Source organism: Protomyctophum bolini (genome assembly GCF_963924005.1).
Source record: "Protomyctophum bolini genome assembly, chromosome: 7".
In the NCBI taxonomy this organism is placed as follows: Eukaryota; Metazoa; Chordata; class Actinopteri; order Myctophiformes; family Myctophidae; genus Protomyctophum; species Protomyctophum bolini.
The window spans coordinates 34,136,896-34,155,879 of NC_137868.1; the positions used below are offsets into that span (position 1 = coordinate 34,136,896).

At 40.7% G+C, this 18,984-nt stretch overlaps 2 protein-coding genes across 3 annotated transcripts; one reads left to right on the forward strand and one right to left on the reverse strand.

Moving 5' to 3' along the window:
* The first annotated feature begins 1,234 nt into the window (after window positions 1–1,234).
* LOC308318808 (Krueppel-like factor 10) lies at window positions 1,235–7,240 on the forward strand. The gene is made up of 4 exons (XM_080768452.1): window positions 1,235–1,347; window positions 1,768–1,956; window positions 2,993–3,998; window positions 4,215–7,240. The coding sequence occupies exons 2-4, from the start codon at window positions 1,783–1,785 to the stop codon at window positions 4,514–4,516; spliced, it is 1,482 nt and encodes a 493-aa protein (XP_080624578.1). The 5' UTR covers window positions 1,235–1,347; window positions 1,768–1,782; the 3' UTR covers window positions 4,517–7,240.
* Window positions 5,588–18,035, reverse strand: LOC308318809 (antizyme inhibitor 1-like). Of its 2 annotated transcripts, none has more exons than XM_080768454.1 (12): window positions 17,911–18,035; window positions 14,577–14,699; window positions 12,816–13,026; window positions 12,530–12,703; window positions 12,089–12,261; window positions 11,779–11,913; window positions 11,288–11,369; window positions 10,966–11,040; window positions 10,475–10,640; window positions 10,151–10,266; window positions 9,804–10,024; window positions 5,588–8,514 (listed from the first exon to the last, which is right to left on the reverse strand). In XM_080768454.1, exons 3-12 carry the CDS (start codon window positions 12,915–12,917, stop codon window positions 8,400–8,402), a joined length of 1,359 nt encoding a protein of 452 aa, XP_080624580.1. In that variant the 5' UTR covers window positions 12,918–13,026; window positions 14,577–14,699; window positions 17,911–18,035; the 3' UTR covers window positions 5,588–8,399. The 2 variants fall into 2 exon arrangements, with proteins under 2 accessions (XP_080624580.1, XP_080624579.1); XM_080768453.1 differs by lacking the exon at window positions 17,911–18,035 and adding an exon at window positions 16,566–16,796.
* Window positions 18,036–18,984: the final 949 nt, after the last annotated feature.

The window sequence follows — 18,984 nt, forward strand, 5'->3', positions numbered from 1 at the left end:
TTTTGGCCAGAAAGGGATATTTTTTCACCAGAGGAAAAATATTCTCTATGAGGCAGTTCTCTGGGCAATATCGGTAGAGGGCGCAGCGGAGTAACTAAAGTTGTTGTTTTCTTCGGTGTAAACAAAATCCCTTTTTGGCCAAAAAGTACTGTTTATACATGTGGTGGGGGGCTCAGAGTGCGTCCACTAAGGAAAGTAGTCTTTCTATTGACACAACACGTCTTTGTATTAGTGAGTAGGTCAAACGTTCGTGAGATTTCCACAAAAGAAGAGAGGCCGGTCTGATTTCGATTTGAGATTTAAAACTGATAGTCCCATAGCCTTACTGCAGGGCAGAATCGACCAATGGACCAGAGCTAAGACTGGAGGAGATGTTAGAGTTTTACAGTAGGTCACCACTCATCAGGCTGAGTTAAGGTCACTAAGCAATAAGCCTATCCCCTTCCCATTCCGGCACAAACTAATATTTGACAATATTAGAGAAAGGAACCACACCAAGGTGGAAAAAATGGTGGTGTTCCAAAATAAGTGGTGCAAGACAGAGGCTCAGTTATTATACATCCTCTTTATTTAAGACAACTAATCTTTGACAATAAAATGAATAGTTAATATTAGTGTTACAATTACAAACCATGCACTAGTCCAGTTGAGTCTGGGGGGCTGTTGCTGAGACTCTTAAGTATTGTTTTGTCACATTTGCACATGGAGTCATGGACATATGTCTATGTGTCTCCCTATTTAATAGGCTACTCCATAATCTCCATCTTACTTTTAGGCAAATGGAAATGTACACGTTGTTGTTGTTTCCCCATAAGTTTATATACTGCCCCTTGTCTTTGCGAGTAATCATTTATTGCCAAATTGTATATGTGCAAAAGTCTACATTCAAAAACCTGTATGGTCATCATTGAGGATGGTGTGTCCTCGACTCTGTGATGATGTTCCTGGGGGGGGGGTGCGACCCTGTACCATAGACTGACCCTCATCGAAGGATATTATTTGTCTTGTCACATGCTGATGCGTTGTGTACCATGCTGTCTCCATGATCAGATCAGCTTCTGATCACGCACTCATTCTGTTCCCATTGGTCCGCGCTTAACACACCTTTACCCCCGATTGGACAATCGATGAGACAAGCCTATCGTTTCCACCTCATTTGAAACGAACTGTACTGAATCAAGTATCTTTCCAATACTATCCTGTGTAGGATCCAATCCAACAAGACGCAAAGTCGCCAAGACAAGTCATGGTAGCTACACGAACAAACATAGGCTACTAAAGGCTAGGCTACTCATGTTTGCGGTCGCCGACATTTATTTTACACCGTTCAACGCAAGCATATGAATTGTAAGTAAAACAGTTTCCTACATATTCAAAATTAATTCACTTTATAGCTTTAATTGGACTGTGGTCCTTGGATCTCATCATCTATTATCTAAGCTATCTATCAAAATGCATTGCCGAAATAAATGCATAAAGAGCCTAAATAAATAAAGAGTTTATCTATGTATTTATTCATAACCTACAGTATAAATAAGTGCGCTGCCTTATTTATGGCTGTATACATTTAGCATGCTGGATACTAGAATTGTCTATTACATTGTTATCTTACATATATTCAAACTATTCAAGTTATTTAGTACAAGACGCACAGTACAATAATAATACAAAATATATATGTGATTCTTCCATATGATTTATTTTAATTTTATAGTAAAATTACGGCATAAACATAATTTCAGTGACGGTGTTTTATGGTCAACACAGGAAGGTAGGACCACCATGAACGTTGAGGGGCTACACAGAAGCATCCAGGTTGAGCCTGGTCGATGGGGTACAGGAGATAATCACTGGAAGACCATACGATTCAAGTTCAGACCCCTGACTCCCTCATCTGACCTCTCAGAGGATGACTCTCTATCACCAAGCTCTGCAGAGCTCATGCATTCGCCCATGGTAAATAATCTATAAATAACCTTTGAGGTGGTTTGACAGGTTTTGCGAGAGAAACAACAAACAAGCAACCATAAGTTGTATCTTTATCTGCTATTTGACATCGCAATGCGTTGTGATCTTGTAGGTCTGCTATTTAAAAACAACATCTTGAAGAAAATGTTACGGCCCCATACATTTTAACAAATGTATGGGGCCGGGTCACTGGCATAAAATATTTTCAGATGGGGGTCTGCAGACAAATGCATATTAATTAGAATAAGCAGACATGGCAACACTGCCATGTCTGAGTTGCCATGTCAAGAGTGAGGCCTGACATCCCCTCTGTAATGAAATGAGATCTATTTAAGCTGCACTTGCTCAGTCTCTCGTCTCAGTCTAACGTGCTGCTGCTTCACTATTTAGATTGCAACCATTGTGGCTACAATCATCGCTGCTGTTCACTATTCTTGCATTTTATCACCTCCACCCCCACCTACACCACACCTGTAGGCACTGATTCTAGATTTCCTCTGGCTTGAAGTTTACTAATATCATCACTCCCTGCAGTCTCATTCGCTAATACTTACACAGTCTCATATACTGTAGTGTATACTGTATACTTGGTTAGACAAGTCATTAGTCCTACAACCTATCTCAAACCCCCCCTAACCATAACCTCCCACAGGGCAGCACACCTAAACCTAACCTTAACCCTCTACCAACCCTTGACGCACCCCTCACCAACCTTAATCCGGTCGTTTTAACGCACCCCTCACCCTCACCAGCCTTAATCCGGTCGTTTTAACGCACCCCTCACCAACCTTATGTCTAACCAATGACTACCGGTAGTCTAAACTAAGTATGCCTCCCGTATTTATCTTCTAAATAAATCTGTTTCATGTGTGAACTGTGTTTGACTGAAATTAATGACATTTATTTTTTGACAGCTGAGCTCACTGTAGTCCAAAGTGTTTCAGCAATCAGTATGTTAGAATTTTTTATACTTATATATGAAGTGATCATACTCATTTTCATGTTCATATCTATTTCATTTTAGTGTATGACACCGCCATGTAGTCCAACCAACTTTGAGGCTACCCTCTCAATGTCAGGAAGAACACCACAGCAATCAGTGCCATCTAGAAATCAACAGTGCTCAGTGCCAATAGAAGAGACACATCTGCAGGTACAGGTGACCACTATTCAGTCAAGTTACCAGGCTACCAGTGTGATCCGCCACACTTCAGATGTCCAACACTACTCCAGTAGCATAAAGCCCATCTCAAGAACAAAGAGATATACGGCAAATGGCTTCAATACTACTTCAGACTCTGGAGATAGGCTGACTTGTACGGACTCTGAGGAGAATGTTGTTATGCGGTCTGGTCATATGGCCCCCTCACAGACCCATTATAATGTGACTGTGCCAAACCCTGCTGAAGCCTGCCAGACCAAGTTGAATCTTCAATCCCCAATTGATAAATCCAGTGAACCTGGACATGTTTCTCCTATTCCAGCTGTCACTGCGAGGGTCTCTCCTCTGCCTGTGTATTGCAAAACACTTTCTTTATCACCTGCTCCGGCCAAAACAGCGCTCACCGACAGTATTGTACATAATCCTGTCATGGCCAAAACTGCTGGTCAGCAGCAAAAGTTGCTTCCTGTTTCATCCACATCCGCTAGTATGTTACACAAACCAGTTATGGATATTAGCTGGTGTCAACAACATCAACCGTGTCCAACATTAGCACGAACAGCAGTTTGTCCTCAGGTGGTCCTTTTGGGGACTCGGATAGCAAAGGGCTCAGTAATGTTCCTGGTCCCTCAGCCCACTGTCCCCACTCACTCTGTCCAGCCCTCACTAGTGACACCTTCTGGTGGCACCAAGCTGCCAGCAATTGCTCCTGCACCAGGGTTTACCTCTGCAGTTAAAAGAAACAACCTAATCAGCCTATCCCAATCAGATGTCTCACGTGTACGTAGTCACATTTGTCCAAGCGAGGATTGTGGCAAGACCTATTTCAAGAGTTCCCACCTCAAGGCCCACATGAGAACACATACAGGTGAGAAATGAAATATTATATGTAGTCAAAGGTAAATGTTTCTTTTCTCCGGAGTCCGTAAATGCCTACTCAGTCTTGTATTTGGTAACAGGTACTTTGGCTTAATGGAAAAGCAAAGCCAATACAAAACAAAGTAAATGTGACATGTGAGACCTGCCTGTACTGTATGTAATTCTGCCTGTATTGTAATTCTGCTTTGCCCTTTTGTCCAAACAGGTGAGAAACCTTTTAGTTGCAAGTGGGAGGGTTGTGAAAGACAATTTTCTCGTTCTGACGAGCTGTCTCGTCACCATCGAACCCACACTGGAGAGAAGCGTTTTGCCTGTCCTATGTGCCTCAGCCGATTCATGCGTAGCGATCACCTGGCCAAACATGCCCGCCGACACCTGGCAGCTAAGAGGACACCGTATTGGACAGTGGGTGTTAGTGACTCTGGAGACATCAGCAACGTGTGTGCTCCACACTGTGAAACTTGGCTTGAACGAAGACTTTCTGACCCAAGTGATTGCTCTACTTAAAAACACGCCAGACAACTGTGAAGCTATAGGTCATAATTAGTTGGCTATGAGGATATGATACAAACATATGCGCCATTGTGGTGGTCAATCTGAAACACTGAAAAAAAAGTATTTTTGCACACCAACAGAGGCGGACTCGGTCACTCAGAGTAATGAATCAGGCATGGTGAAGGTTGTATGTATACCTATAGTAATAATGCATTTTTGTAAGTGAAATCAGTGTACAGGACTTTTTTTAATCTAATCTGAAACACTGAAACATCAAAACTGACTTATTTTACATTTTATATTCAACCTGTCAGCAGTAAGGCAAGCTCAACTTCAGTTTGATACAAAATAATTACAACCTGCTGAACATTGTAATATTACTGTGAAATCCAATGCAGAATAATCCCTTTAAAGTACATTTTTATCAGTGTTCAGGGCAGCAGCATGGTTGGTTAATGGACTAAATGTTCTAGTTGGGCTGCTTGGGCATAAAAGAGAAGCATATAGAACTGGTCTGGACTGTTCACAGTGAGACGAAGGTTAAGTTTACATTTCCTCAACATTACCTCAACTACTAGAATTACTTTAACGTCAAATTTCAGCCAATCAATTTCAACGATAGTTTTATCAAACCTTTTATTTTATATGACCGTACAGCTGTTCAATCTGCATCACCAAATACTGTAATACATACAGCATGTAAAATAAATGTGTACCATTGCCAGGTACCCTTTTCTTACTTTTCTTTCTATGAAAGTGATGTTCAACTGTATGTCTGTCTATGCTCCTAAATACAGAAGCATTTGTCTGACTGAACTGGTTGAATGTAGGTACCGGTATATACTATACAGTATGTCCATTAGCCTAGTACTAGGGGAGTGATGTAACCATCTGAAATCCTGTTTGTTTTGGCTACAATTCAGCATTTCAAAATGATTTAGAACCAGGACTTATGTTTAGCACATCAGGTATGTAATATAGGCAGACATGAACTCACAAGACTTGTTCCACCTGACAATGTGAATATATGGTAGAATTTAATTTGATACCAGAATGCATCTAGAATAATGAAACAAAGACGAATTCATAATACAATCAATGAGGAGTTTAATACTTCCACAAACAAGCACAGCTACAGATTCATAACAGAACATTGCCTGTCATTTGTCATGCCTTGGACAAGAATTGGGAGACAAAATCCACAGATATGGTACACACATTGCATGTACAGACTTGTACAGTCGGTAAATAACACTTTTTCAACAATTGTTGAAGAGTAAATGTCTTTCACCACAGTACAATATATATAAATTAACAGAGCGAAGGTAAGGCTAATAATATAAAAGTCCAAAAAGCAGGCCTTCCTCATTCAAGAAAAGGTTGCTTCGTTGACCTCAACACTTCCTCTATGCTTTCTTAATCACTTTCTGTCAAAAATAATAATCTTGTCTCGCTATGAAGAGACAGCAATCTCATGCTTGTCCTTCAGTATTTTTGGCGCTAGACAAAGCAGCACTCGGCACTTATAGTGTAACAGTCATATCAAAATTTGAGAGGAATCATGCTGCTAATGATGATATAAACATGACATTTGATGTGGTTCTCCAGAGGGTTGTTTCTCAATTGTTTTTAACATGAAAATCTAAGATGGTAGACATTTTACTAGATGGCCATCAAATCAGCCTCTTGAAGTTGATTTCTTTCATACAGTTGTGTGTAGTTGGTCAATTTAAATCGGGTGGGCAACCGCCTCTTTTTGATCTACCAGGTGATCAGATTGGGCTATTGGCATAAAATCTCGCTCCCAAAATTAAATTCATATTAAATGAATAAATTATTTACTTATTCTATAATTTGAGTGGACTTGTACTTCGCTGATTTTATATTGGAGCCACACAGATTTATCGGCCGGCCGATTAATCTTTTTTTTAAAAATATATTCTATATTGAAATGTTTTTGATCACCGATTGAATTATTGAATAAACGAATTTAAATGCAGGATTGAAACCAGTTTTATTCGTCTTACTGCTGTACCACTTGCCATTTACATTTCTGACTAATAAAGTATTCAATGTTGCATCACAGGTTACGGGTGTAAACAGTGGGTGAAAATATTTATCTCCATTTTATCAGCTTACATTAGCAGAGTGAGACATATCAGTATCGCCATTCACCATACATACGTTTTTTACAGATAAAATGCTAGGGGTAATTTCCAGCAGAATACATCACTGTTCTCCACTGTTTACAATACTCTCAGCATTGTGTGCAGCACATCTGTCTGTGCAGGACATCCACATGGCCATGCACCCCCTGGGGGACCCTGGAATCAGAGCAACTGTACACTGACTCACCCAAGTGTTCTCAATGTCAGTGAAGAAATGGGGAATGGCGGGAGTAACTATGACTAAACCTAGACAAATACCTTGTCATCTACTTAGTGACAGTAATAGCTCCCCATAACCAACACCCCACCCCTACCCTGTGCTTGCCTGAATGGCTCTATATAGCCCCGCCACTCGCCTTCACACCACCAGTTGTTTGTGAATACAAATGCTGATACATACAAATATCGGGGCCTTGCTGCAATGCTGTGTGTCACTCCCGATCAACACGGAGGATTTTATATACACGCGCCAGATGATCACATACATTTGATATTTCATATGACCATAATTGAGATTAATATCATTATCATTCCCTCATGTTAAGTCTTTATAAATTAAAAAAATAAAGTTAAAGCAATCTTATTTTGTATTTTTATTTCTTTAAGTTTATTTTCCTTAGTGAAGTGAGGTGTATGGAGTAAATATTATTAAGAAGCCTACATCTATTCTATAGTTGTGCTTAGGAGGTGAAGCTTGTTGCAGTACAGTGTAATTGGACAAATGACGGACGGATATGCTTGGGTGAATGCATTTTCTGTGTTTTAACTTTTCAGCTCACTTGACAGCTCACAGCACATCGCAACATGATGTGAGCTTTTAGTCCGTTAGTTTCCGCAAAGAGATTTGTTATAGAGGGTTAGTACAGATCCCTGCTTAAAGACAAAGGAGACCATATTGTTCTTTCATTTGATCAATAAGCCCAGGAGAACCTAGCCAATTTTCATGGTTCTATCATAATTAGTACGATTTATTTGCTATTCACGCTCCACTATTGGCAGAGAAAACACTCTGAAACCCCAGTTAAGTGGTGAACACTGAATCATGTGCTTTCTACAGCCTCCCTACCAGATCAGACTGCACTATTAACAGATAAATAACCCAGGATCATATCATGGCCTTGCCATCTGTTAATCACATTGACTATTTGCTGCAGCAAGTGGATGAATAAATGCACCTCCATCTGTGCAGCAGCAATGCTGCAAGCATCCATTTAAAATACTGAATAGACTGGCTGATTATAAAAGCATTAGCAGAGTCTTATCGCACAACAAATCTATACAACCAATAAAATCATAAATATACATAAATATTTTTTTCCCCCAGTGAAGCATTCAAAAATGTTTCAAAAACGGTTATTTGTTTAAATAACTTGCTCCACTCAGAGATGAACATCTTACTTGACAAGACTGGCAACAGTAATGCAGATATAGTTATAATACATGTTTCAAATGTAATCAACTAAAATCAACTGTGTGTGCACTGTATGCATGTGTAAACTGCCATGGGATACCCAAAGCAAAAGTATGATTCCACCTTTTATGAGTCGTCCATTTTGTTGCAATCTACCTACTCAGGCTATTCAGACTAGTCTATCTAATTGGGGACTACTAATTCAACCTGGTCCCAGCAACACAAGCTCAGCCGGCACCATTCAACAGTTCAACCCATGAGAATACAGAAGACTGGCAGCAGCAACCAGAAACAGAAGTTTAAAGCATTGGTATCACTACGCAGGGACAGAGAGGGCAGCCTCTGATTGGCAGGAATTGAGAAAATAAGGGACCAATGAGAACTTCTTCAGCGTGATCTCCTGGGTGATGCCAGTGTCCTGCATCTCAAACCTAGAAGAAGAAATCAAACAGCGTGAGAAAAGGCTTGCAATTTTATACAGATTCAATTATCTTTACCCGTCTTAAAGGGTAATTTGTACATAGTTGTGCGGCAGTGTCGCACACCAGAAAAAGCCACTCTACAATACACTGTCATGCAATCAAATCAATGATAATACAATAATAAATTAGGCATTATAATGACCATACTAGGCTAGGCTAAACTTCCGCTCGCTCGAGCGAGTATGGTTCCTTCAGTGGGTTTGAGTAAACGGCGACGCCTCCCAGTCACACACCCCAAGAATCCTAGGGTGTGCTCGTTTTACCCCGCCGGCTACTACTAGGGCAGGGCGAAAGTAGTAGGGCAGGGAAAAGCACCACACGCACGGGCGGAGATTTACCTTCTAATACAAACACAAATCTCAATTCAGCCAGCTGCCTCTGTAGTCTAGTCGACCGACTTGCAATCCATGCTTTAAGAGTTCAAGTCCCGCTGCCACAACGGCAGACTCTTTTTATTCGCTGGACATTAAAACGACTGGATTAAGGTTGGTGAGGGATGCATTTAAAAGACTGGATTAAGGTTGGTGATGGATGCATTAAAACGACCGGATTAAGGTTGGTGAGGGATGCATTAAAAAGACTGGATTAAGGTTGGTGAGGGATGCATTAAAAAGTGTTTGTATAGAGCTGCGTGACTCGAGACGGGAGAGCAGCAGCAGCAGCTCAGTCTCCCTCTCTCTCTGTTTTCCCTCAAACAGTCCCTCAACAGTCTGTTTTCCCTCAAACATCCAGCATCCAGCATCCAGTTTCAACTCAAGACAAGACATGAAGCCAACTCACATTGTCCATTATTTGTCCACGCTTGGCAAAGTAAAATCCACAGGGTGTAGCATTAGTATTTATTAGGCTGTGATAACCAGCGCTATAATGAAGAGCTGCGCAGCCCAAGCCAGGTAATTAATAACACCAGCCAGCTGCAAATGCTTCGGTCTTGATAGTATGTGTGTGTGTTTCACACAGCAGGACACGAACCCAAACCCTTACACTAACCTTAACGGCGCAACGCATATCGGCAACGGCATGAGCCATCATATTAATTTATGATGCATCTTCTCTATTATTAAGGTAATTGTAGCAGCCGGTCAATTTGTATTGGGGTTGGGGAGGGGGGCACGAAACATGGCCAAAGCATTTCCGGGGCTCCCCAGCCAAAAACATTGAGAACCCTAACCCTAATCTATCATTCACACACATTTTAACCAATTTCACATTTTCAAGATCAACACTCATTTCCATACCAGTCTCCAGAAGAAATTATGTAATAGATAGGCGGTGCAGGTGTGTCCGATGGCATGATGGAGATGGGCTGACCCTGATTGTAGACTCCGGCATTATCAAATAGAAGCCAGTCCCCAACACTGAGCTCAGGCAACAGACACTGATCAACCACCTGATCCATGTCATCGCCAGACGGACCCCACAGACTGCTGCTGAAAACTGGACCATTCAGGGCTGTGCTCTAGTAGTAGCACACACAAAAACAGAAATTACTTATTTAGGCTCAATAAAGGAATTAAAAACACAAATAAACATGTGAACAGTGGCAAAATTCTATTCTAGTGAAAAAGCTTGGACACCAACCAACCTTGTGAACAGATGGTGCTGGAATCACAGTATCAGTGAGCTTGCTGGCAAAACACCCATACACTCCCTCATTCACGTGGTACTGGAACTCTGGCTCATCATTTAGAGATGGTTCATCTACAATACATTTGATGGAAAGAAATTATGATTTAGTAAGAAATCTAGTCCCCTTTCTATGAAGTCAAGCTCTTTCTTCTAGTTAGAATAATGTGAATAGACCAAGTTTGAGTAGTATGATTATTCCAGACAATATTAATCACTTAATAAGGACTCTTCACTTAGGTTTAAGCACTTTTGAAATATCATTCCACTTCTTGCCACTAACCATGTGCCTGGTCCTGGCGATCTCGTGACACCACATCTTTGGAGATGATATTGACAGCCAGAGTGAATGCAGCAGACACAAAATAGCTGCCAGGCTCAGCAATAATGGACACACCAGAGGACAGAGGGAAGTACAGGTCGACCATAGACATGACCACATTATTAATCTGGAACAGAGTAAAAGAAAAGTAGTATACCGAACCAAATGTTAAAAGAGTTGAACTACTACGTGCTTGTCATATAAAGGTTGTAAAAGTAGGCTACAAAAATGTCATACCTTTCTCACACATTCTATTGCGTGCCTAAACCTCAAAGGAATCCACTGAGTGAGAGCAGGCCTAATACATTACCTAATACATTACCAAGTTTAATAACAGTCAGGCTTTGTTGGAGCGCTAATCTGTGACGTCCAACATGCTACACCTCACTGAGCAAGGCTGGCCTGGTCTTGACTCAGTGTTATGTAAGGAGCAAATTGAAACACACACTGACCTGTTTCAGTTGTTTTTCTGACCTGCTGAAGCCACCTCCAATATCCAGGATGCTCATACAGAAGCCCATATCCTCCTGAGTGTGAAAACATTTTGTTAATAAGATTGTTAAATTTGGTGGGAGCGATACTGTGAGTGGTGATAAAGTCTCTGGGGTGACCTTGGTGACTCTGTATGTACATTATTGCATGACGTGTAGAATGAGAAAGGTTCAGAGTATGTGACGTATATTCAAGGATTTCCAATTTTGGGTAAACCCTATATCAAGCTGTAGAAATGCATTGCAATAAACTAGCGCACTAAACGAACGAAACCTCACTTACACCCATGTCAAAGACACAACGGGCATCTGAGACAGCATGGACGTACGCCTGGTCATCCTCACAGGAGCTGGGGATATGGAACCTTGAGACCAGAGCAGAGAGAATGTTTATACTTTATTCTAAGAAGAGAGTGAGTTGCCATATAGGCTTCCAAACAAATAAAGCATCAAAAAGAATAAGGTCGCTAGTAAGTAATTTGGTGCCAAGTTATTCACAAACATGAAAAGCGACTGGACCCCCAGTCACGAACGGCCCTCGGCACCTGGTAGTGGGCTACTTAAGGCTAACCAGATATCATGCCATCTAGGTGCGATTCTGACTTAAAGAAATGTAGTCATAAGCGACGGTAGCTGGTTGCATCGCCCAAGTAGCTCCTCCAATAAGCACCAAATGTCTGCATAATAGGTTAAGACTTAATGCTGGTTCTCTTCTTCTACCTGAAGGTACAAGCCACTGTCAAATCTATCACCAGTGAAGGCAGCAGGCCTCACCTGACCCCCACCACCTGGACACCCAGCTCCATAGCACTCTCTAGCATGCGTCTGCATTCTTTCAGGGAACAGCCAAATGTCATGCTTGTTTCCTCTGCATGGTTGGACGCTTCTGTTGAAACCTGTAGCAGCAGTCTGGAGAAGAAACAGAGAAAATGTGTTTTTTTTGTTGAAAGCGGTTAAATGTCAAAAGATAGAAAGAGAAGACAGATCAAAATGTTCATGTATAACCACTAGTAAATTTCTGCTTGAAATAGCTGACAACTTGTGAATGTGATTACCCTCCCCAACAACATGAATGAGCACCTACTTGGCATTTGGATGGCAACGAGAAATCTTGCGTAGTTCTGCTTCGTTGTCACACACGAGGAGGTCGAAACCATTTTTAGCAGCATATTTAATCTGAGAGAGCTGTTTGCAAACTCCACTGTAGATAATATCTTCAAGTGGAATACCATGGCTCTGCACCAACTCCAGTTCAGACTAAGAAATATGGAAAAATATAATAAAAGCACAAAAGAAATGCTACTTTAAATCAATGTATGTGGAGTACTGAGGAGTTGGTACAGATAAATGCTGTACAATACAACCCAAATTATTGATACTGAACATCAGGTGGTGCTGTTTATCACAGTCTTGATTTTGGCTAAACAGTTAAGATGTAGTTTTTGGAGCACTAAAAAAACTAAATTTGAACATAATGTAAAGAAGCGTGATGATACAAGAGTAAGCGACGCTGAGATAGGTATACCTTGTTAGTACACACAAATCCAGTGCCAAGAGCCGCAAGAACTTCAATAACAGCTGGGCTGCTGTTGCATCTGACAGCATAGAAAGGCCGAATCTGGGCCATGTGAGTTCGCCAGCGAACATGCTGTCTCATTATGACTCCCAGGTCTGCTACGAAGAATGCCTTCTTCTCAGCCTGGGGAAGAAACACAAATGGCATACAATTAATGATCAATTAAGATAAAAATCCATAATATCTAAGGAGCATATCCAGGGCAACGGGTGAGTGTGTTAGCAATGCTCATTACCATGGTTTGTTCATAAATGTGATTGTCAATCACTTCACTGAGGGCAGTGCCTCCCTCTAGGAGGCCAATGGAATACTGTGGTTCATCAGCAATTCCTTTCATCTTCTCAACAGTTTTCTGCTAATCCAACAGGCATAAAGAATATGGCTAGTCCAAAGTCGTCTTTCTTGCTGCCACTCGAGCCCCTGGGGTCCTAGACTTCTGCAACAAACTGTACAAGAACAAAAGCCAAGTTAACATTATACTCAACAGTATAGAGGCAAAATGTCTAAAACAAATGGGGCGATGCATAATCACTGGTGTTCAGTTTTCCTTTTCATCAGCAGCCACCTACAGTATAGTATATGTCAAACATCTCTAATCACATTCAGTGATTATAAATGTGACACAAGCCATCGTAAGTGAGCAGCCAATCAGAGCTTCAAATGGATGCCACGTATTAGGGCTGTTTCGTGGAAGAGGCCTATTCATCCGTCTGTGGGGTCCGTCTGGCGATGACATGGATCAGGTGGTTGATCAGTGTCTGTTGCCTGAGCTCAGTGTTGGGGACTGGCTTCTATTTGATAATGCCGGAGTCTACAATCAGCAGCCACTGTGAAAACACAGACTCTGGGGCACGGGGTTAGTTTATTTTACCATCAATTACTCCCAACGATCAGCAATAATCCAAGAGGTGGTGACCCGTAAAGGTTCGTTTGATGGCATTAACCACTTCACAATACTGGTGGCAGGGAGCCACATCTCCACTTTGGACAATGTTACACAATGCATGGGGGGGGGGGACCACATATGAAAAACTGCATTATTTTGTGAGGCTCACTGGTGATACAATGTGTGTAGATAGATGGATTGCCTAGAGAGCCTGGTGAATGGCAGACTACTGTCTGGTGACAAAGGAAGGAAAGGATACTGCTTTGATCAAAAGGGCCACAGCTGGGGCAAAATCACTGGATATTGGATAATGAGGTCACAGAGACAGTGCTGTGACAACAAGTAGAAACAACTCCGAATTTGCCCAGCAGCTGCACTAATACTAACATATTAATTGCGGAAATCTGCAGGTTTAAATTAAGCACACTCTCGAACCATAGGTTACTCAAACCAGGACAAGGTTCAAACTTACGTCGGTTTTTATAACCAACCAAGGGGTTTTATGTAATTTGGAAAATGACTTAACAATTCTGCTCATAGAACTTGCCTCTTAACATGGGAGCTGGGGTTGAATGGAATTTAATTGCCTAGTTATTATTACACATTAATAAGGCATAACACTCCACCAGGAACCTTATTTGCAATGTATTTCAAATTACACAAAGTGAATCTATCTATATATAGGCTATTACTGACATTGCCTTCACTGCCTATTGCTGGATCAAAGTCAGGACATGGATACAAAAAGTATCCATTGTACTTTTACTGCCAAAAATAGATCTAACATGCATCATCATGAATTAAAGAATTGCAGTACTTATGTTTAGATATCTATCTTATATTCAGTTATTAATTTAACATGCATAATGTACACTTGCAACACACACACACACACACACACACACACACACACACACACACACACACACACACACACACACACACACACACACACACACACACACACACACACACACACACACACACACACACACACACACACACACACTTCAGCAATGTATATTCAGTGTTGCTTGCAAAGAACTTGCAGAACACCATCATACTATTATAAATTAAGCTTTCACCTGCCACCAGACCCCAACTACTCACATGGACGAGTCCTATGATGGAGCTCCCCCAGTATCAGCTAGGATCCCACGGTGGCTCGGCATTGAAGTCAAACGGCTCTCGGTAGAGAGCCGCCCCTAGGCCCTCAGGGTAGTTGTTGTACACCTGCAGACAGGAACACACAGGGACAGAGGATTTCCATACAATTAAGATGTGTGAGATGCAATATCAAACAAACATTCTTCAGTATTCCAAGAAAGATTTAAATAGGTTTAGTAAACAGAAGCCAGTTGCACCACCTCACACTAAGTTAAGCCTAATAGCCTAATTATAGCTTACACTGTCTTGCCGCCAGCATTAATGCGTGTAACACTTATTTTGAGGAGCCAAATATCCGTAACCACATGTTACAATGACAAAATGCTGTGTGTAGTGTCTTGACCAGTTGTTCTCTCGCTCTGTGCAGAAAAGACCTGATGACGAGTATCACAGCGCCTGCTATCGGCCGTTGAAAAACCTTGTTTTAACCAGAAATGACATTCATTGCACCGATTTGGCTAAACGATTTAACACCGTTTTCTACGGTTCTGGCGGGCTGCATGTTAAATGGCTTTTAAGTAAAGACTTATGCATTACTAAAAGACATTTAAACTGTAACTAGGCTAGTTTGAACTTAGTGTGAGGTGGTGCAACCCCTACTGAAGTATAGCAGGATGGGATGGGATTGCTTTTTAAATTGGCATAGCTCTGAATGAATGCACATGCCATTACACTTATGACTTCACACTTCATCTGTATACTCCATCCACGACTGTCATCTAGGCCGGGTTGCCATCTGTCCTATAATGGAATCGTCCTTTAATCATGCACCCCGTTTTTAACCAATAGGGGACATGATTTGTTAAAAACATCACATTTTTATCAATTAATTTATCAATAATTAACAAAAGACCGAAAAAAATAGAAAAGTCAACAACTTTCTTCTTTGTGAAAAAGAGCTTGTAGAACGTTTTCTGTGGCACATTTCACATGGTGGCCTGGCAGACATCTGACAGGTCACCTGGAGAGTAACAAAGGAGTCTTAACAGAGTGTAAATCCCTGCTCTCCTTTAAAACCACAAAGTGCACTTATAGGTTGTTGCAATTTGAAACTAGACAAAGTATATATTTCTGTCATTAATTGTTTCAATGAATTGAATAGGCCTACATAAGGACCCCAATGGAAACAAGCAAGAGGCTTTCTTGTGTTTAAATCCTCTTAGCAGACCTTGTATTGAACTGTACTTCCCCCTGTGTACAGTAAGTACAATAAAGTATTCAATCAATCACACCCATAATGTCAGAACATATAACACCCAAACAGTTACAGTAGTGTCACAGGTTTTAGTCATTTGTAGCCTACTGTCTGTATCCCAAGCACTTCCTAGAATATATATTATATGGTATGGAACATTGATCAATTAGATTTCCTATTTGGTTGTTCATTTACTAGAAAAGAAATGTCAATGCTTGATACCTGCCCTATACATCTTAGCCCCTGTCTATTTGAATAGATAATCATTAAATCAATATTAATATAGTGCCAATGTGCCACGTGAAGAACAACTGTCTGTGACTGTGAGCATATAACAATATACAAAAAGATCTGGAAAGCTGCTTTCTTCAGTATTAAAACTTTTGTATCAAGGAGGATCAGGAGGATCAGGAGTCCAAACAGATTGCTGCCTGCCCCAGTCTCATACAATATAGAAGCACTGTTGACATAATGTCATGCATTGCCAACTAATTTAGAATCTAGTAGGAGTATGTTAAGCAGTGAAACATAATATAGCCAAATAGCTAGCCAAACAACAACGATGTTGATCGGTTGGCCTATATTTGGAAGCCACCATAGCCATATTCTAAAGTTAAGGTTTGTCGTCTGGTTTGCCACCTTGAAACATGATTTCTAAACTGTGCATTACATTACGAACACGCTAACTATACGCTAACCACCGTTAGCCACAACAAGCTAACGACGCCGTTACTTACGAGTATTGGAAACCCAAAAGTGGGGGTGGATCGCTTTTTCGTTTTAGGCGGAATTTTTGAAGACTAGTGTGATTATTGAAGGAAAAAAAGGCTAACTCCCATGGACGGACAACGCGTGGATCTTTATTGCTGGACGACGACGAGTTTTCGATGGAAGCTCCGCTGCATTTTCTATTTAAAAAGACGAGGTTATCCTCGAGCTGATCGCGCGCGTGGAGGGTTAACGGTCGGCAGCAGACACACACACACACACACACACACACACACACACATTAGAACGATGAGTGGGTAGGGCTTGGAGCTGTCAAAGTCGAGAAAATGGTTACTCGCGTTAATCTCGCCCAAACTGGGATCAATGCGCTTTGCAGTTTGTAGATCCGGTGTCGAGTAGATACGGAAACAGTTTGTGTGTGTGTAAACCATAGGTGTAAACTAGTACCAACTACAGTAGGCGGGCTCTAGTCGGATCTGAGCACTGAACGGTAATAGTAAACGGCTTTCCACAGGTACTGCGGAAAGCCTTTGCGATGGAATGAGCTTTTTGGTATTGTACAAAAAAAACAGCCTAATATAACTTTCTCCATTTTGTTGGGTACTTTATTATTCCTATTATTCTTATTATATTTTCTTATTACATAATATATAATTATTATTATATATTCTTATTATAAATATATTCTTTTTTAGTATTTGGCATTTGCACGTTGTAACTTGTTTTGTTTTTAATAATTGCCTTTTTTACTCCTTCTGGCTCCCAGCACCTGCCTACCTACATTTCATACTGCAAAGCCCAAATGGGAATGCCAAGAGAAATTACACGTAGCCTATACTTTCACCATCGTTCTTCTGTCAGCGTTCAACGTCTGTTAAAATGTTCAAGGTTTCCTTGTGTTCATGCAATAATCTGACATGATCTTGAATAATGATAATAAATCACACCCGTGTGAAGTGAATATATTAAAGTCTATAGCCTAACTCATGTTGATTAGGTGATGTAATGGTGATGTTAAACAAACGGGGCAAACACAAACATTAAACGCCAACAATAAAGAGACAATATGACGTAATGAGGCACATTATGACTACATTTCCCTTCATTGTCAATGGCGTTTACAAAAGAAACATTGAACTTTAATTAACATTAAACCTGTGTTTAGGAGGGGCTGGCGCCCCTCAAAAATACACAACATATCTTATCTATACTATCTGAATAAACATCAGACCTATAGTAGTTTAGGTGATTGACTCAATTCACCATAGTTTAAAAAAAATCATTCTCAAATAACAATTGAAAAAGGTAGGCCAAGTGATTCTGTAGGTATCCAAATGAATATCAATATATTACCTGGGTTATGTCCTCATTGTAATATTCATGTCACTGCAATGTCAGAATTCTGTCCAGAAAAGATCACCACCAAAACTATATGTTTATCTTCCCAAATTCCAGTATTTGCAAACCAATAATCACAAAGAACATTATTGATAGCATTTATCTTCAAGTTCAAGCTCAAACTGGATTTGACGTCCTTTGCCCTTGTGAGTTTGAGTAGTTTGCTTTTCTACATGTCTCCCTCCTTGCTATTGGAGGAGGAGGGGGCCAAAGAGAGTGTTGTGTCAGTGTTTCAAACAGTGGTGGAAACTTGCTGGCTACAACAATAGTTTACTCGAGTAAGTTTTTTGTTTGTTTGTTTGTTTTTTACTAATTCATTCAACACATTATGATTGTAAAATAGGATAGATTAATTTCTATGTTTGGTACCTACTATAACTTCTGTAAAGTTTTTTCGTTCCCGATCGGATCCCGATACCACAATTTCATATAATTCAATACTTTTTTTTTTACTTCTGTTTGCATACAGGGCTTCTCTGTTTGCATACAGGGCTAAGAAAGTGGTGGTCGATGCTACCATCACCTTATTGAACCTCAGAAGTCAGCAAGAAACACACTAGTTGAAAGATGACTTAACAACTTTGCCTTAGAAGTTGTCTGGTGAATTAACATCATCCGCCAGTTCACCCCAAGGTTGTGTATATATCCTGTATACACTAATGATTGTAGAAGTCAACATGCCGACAGACACTTTTGCATGGTGATGATTCTTGTTAGTCTTTTAGGCGATAGTGAAGTCAGCCACGGCCCAGTTGTAGATGATTTTGTCTCTTGGTGTGAAGAGGCATTTCTAAAATGTAATGTCACAAAGACTAAAGTCATGTGCATTGATTTTCGATGATGTACACTAGCTCCTCAGAGTAGTGTCATAAATGACCAAACAGTGGGTATATTACAGACAATCGTCTGAAATTCGATTCCAATACTGAAATGGTGTGTAAGGAAGCTAGTCAAATTTCAGGTGGATAAATCATTGATCATTTTGTTCTACAGGGCCTTCATTGAGTCTGTCATCTCCTTTGCTGCCGT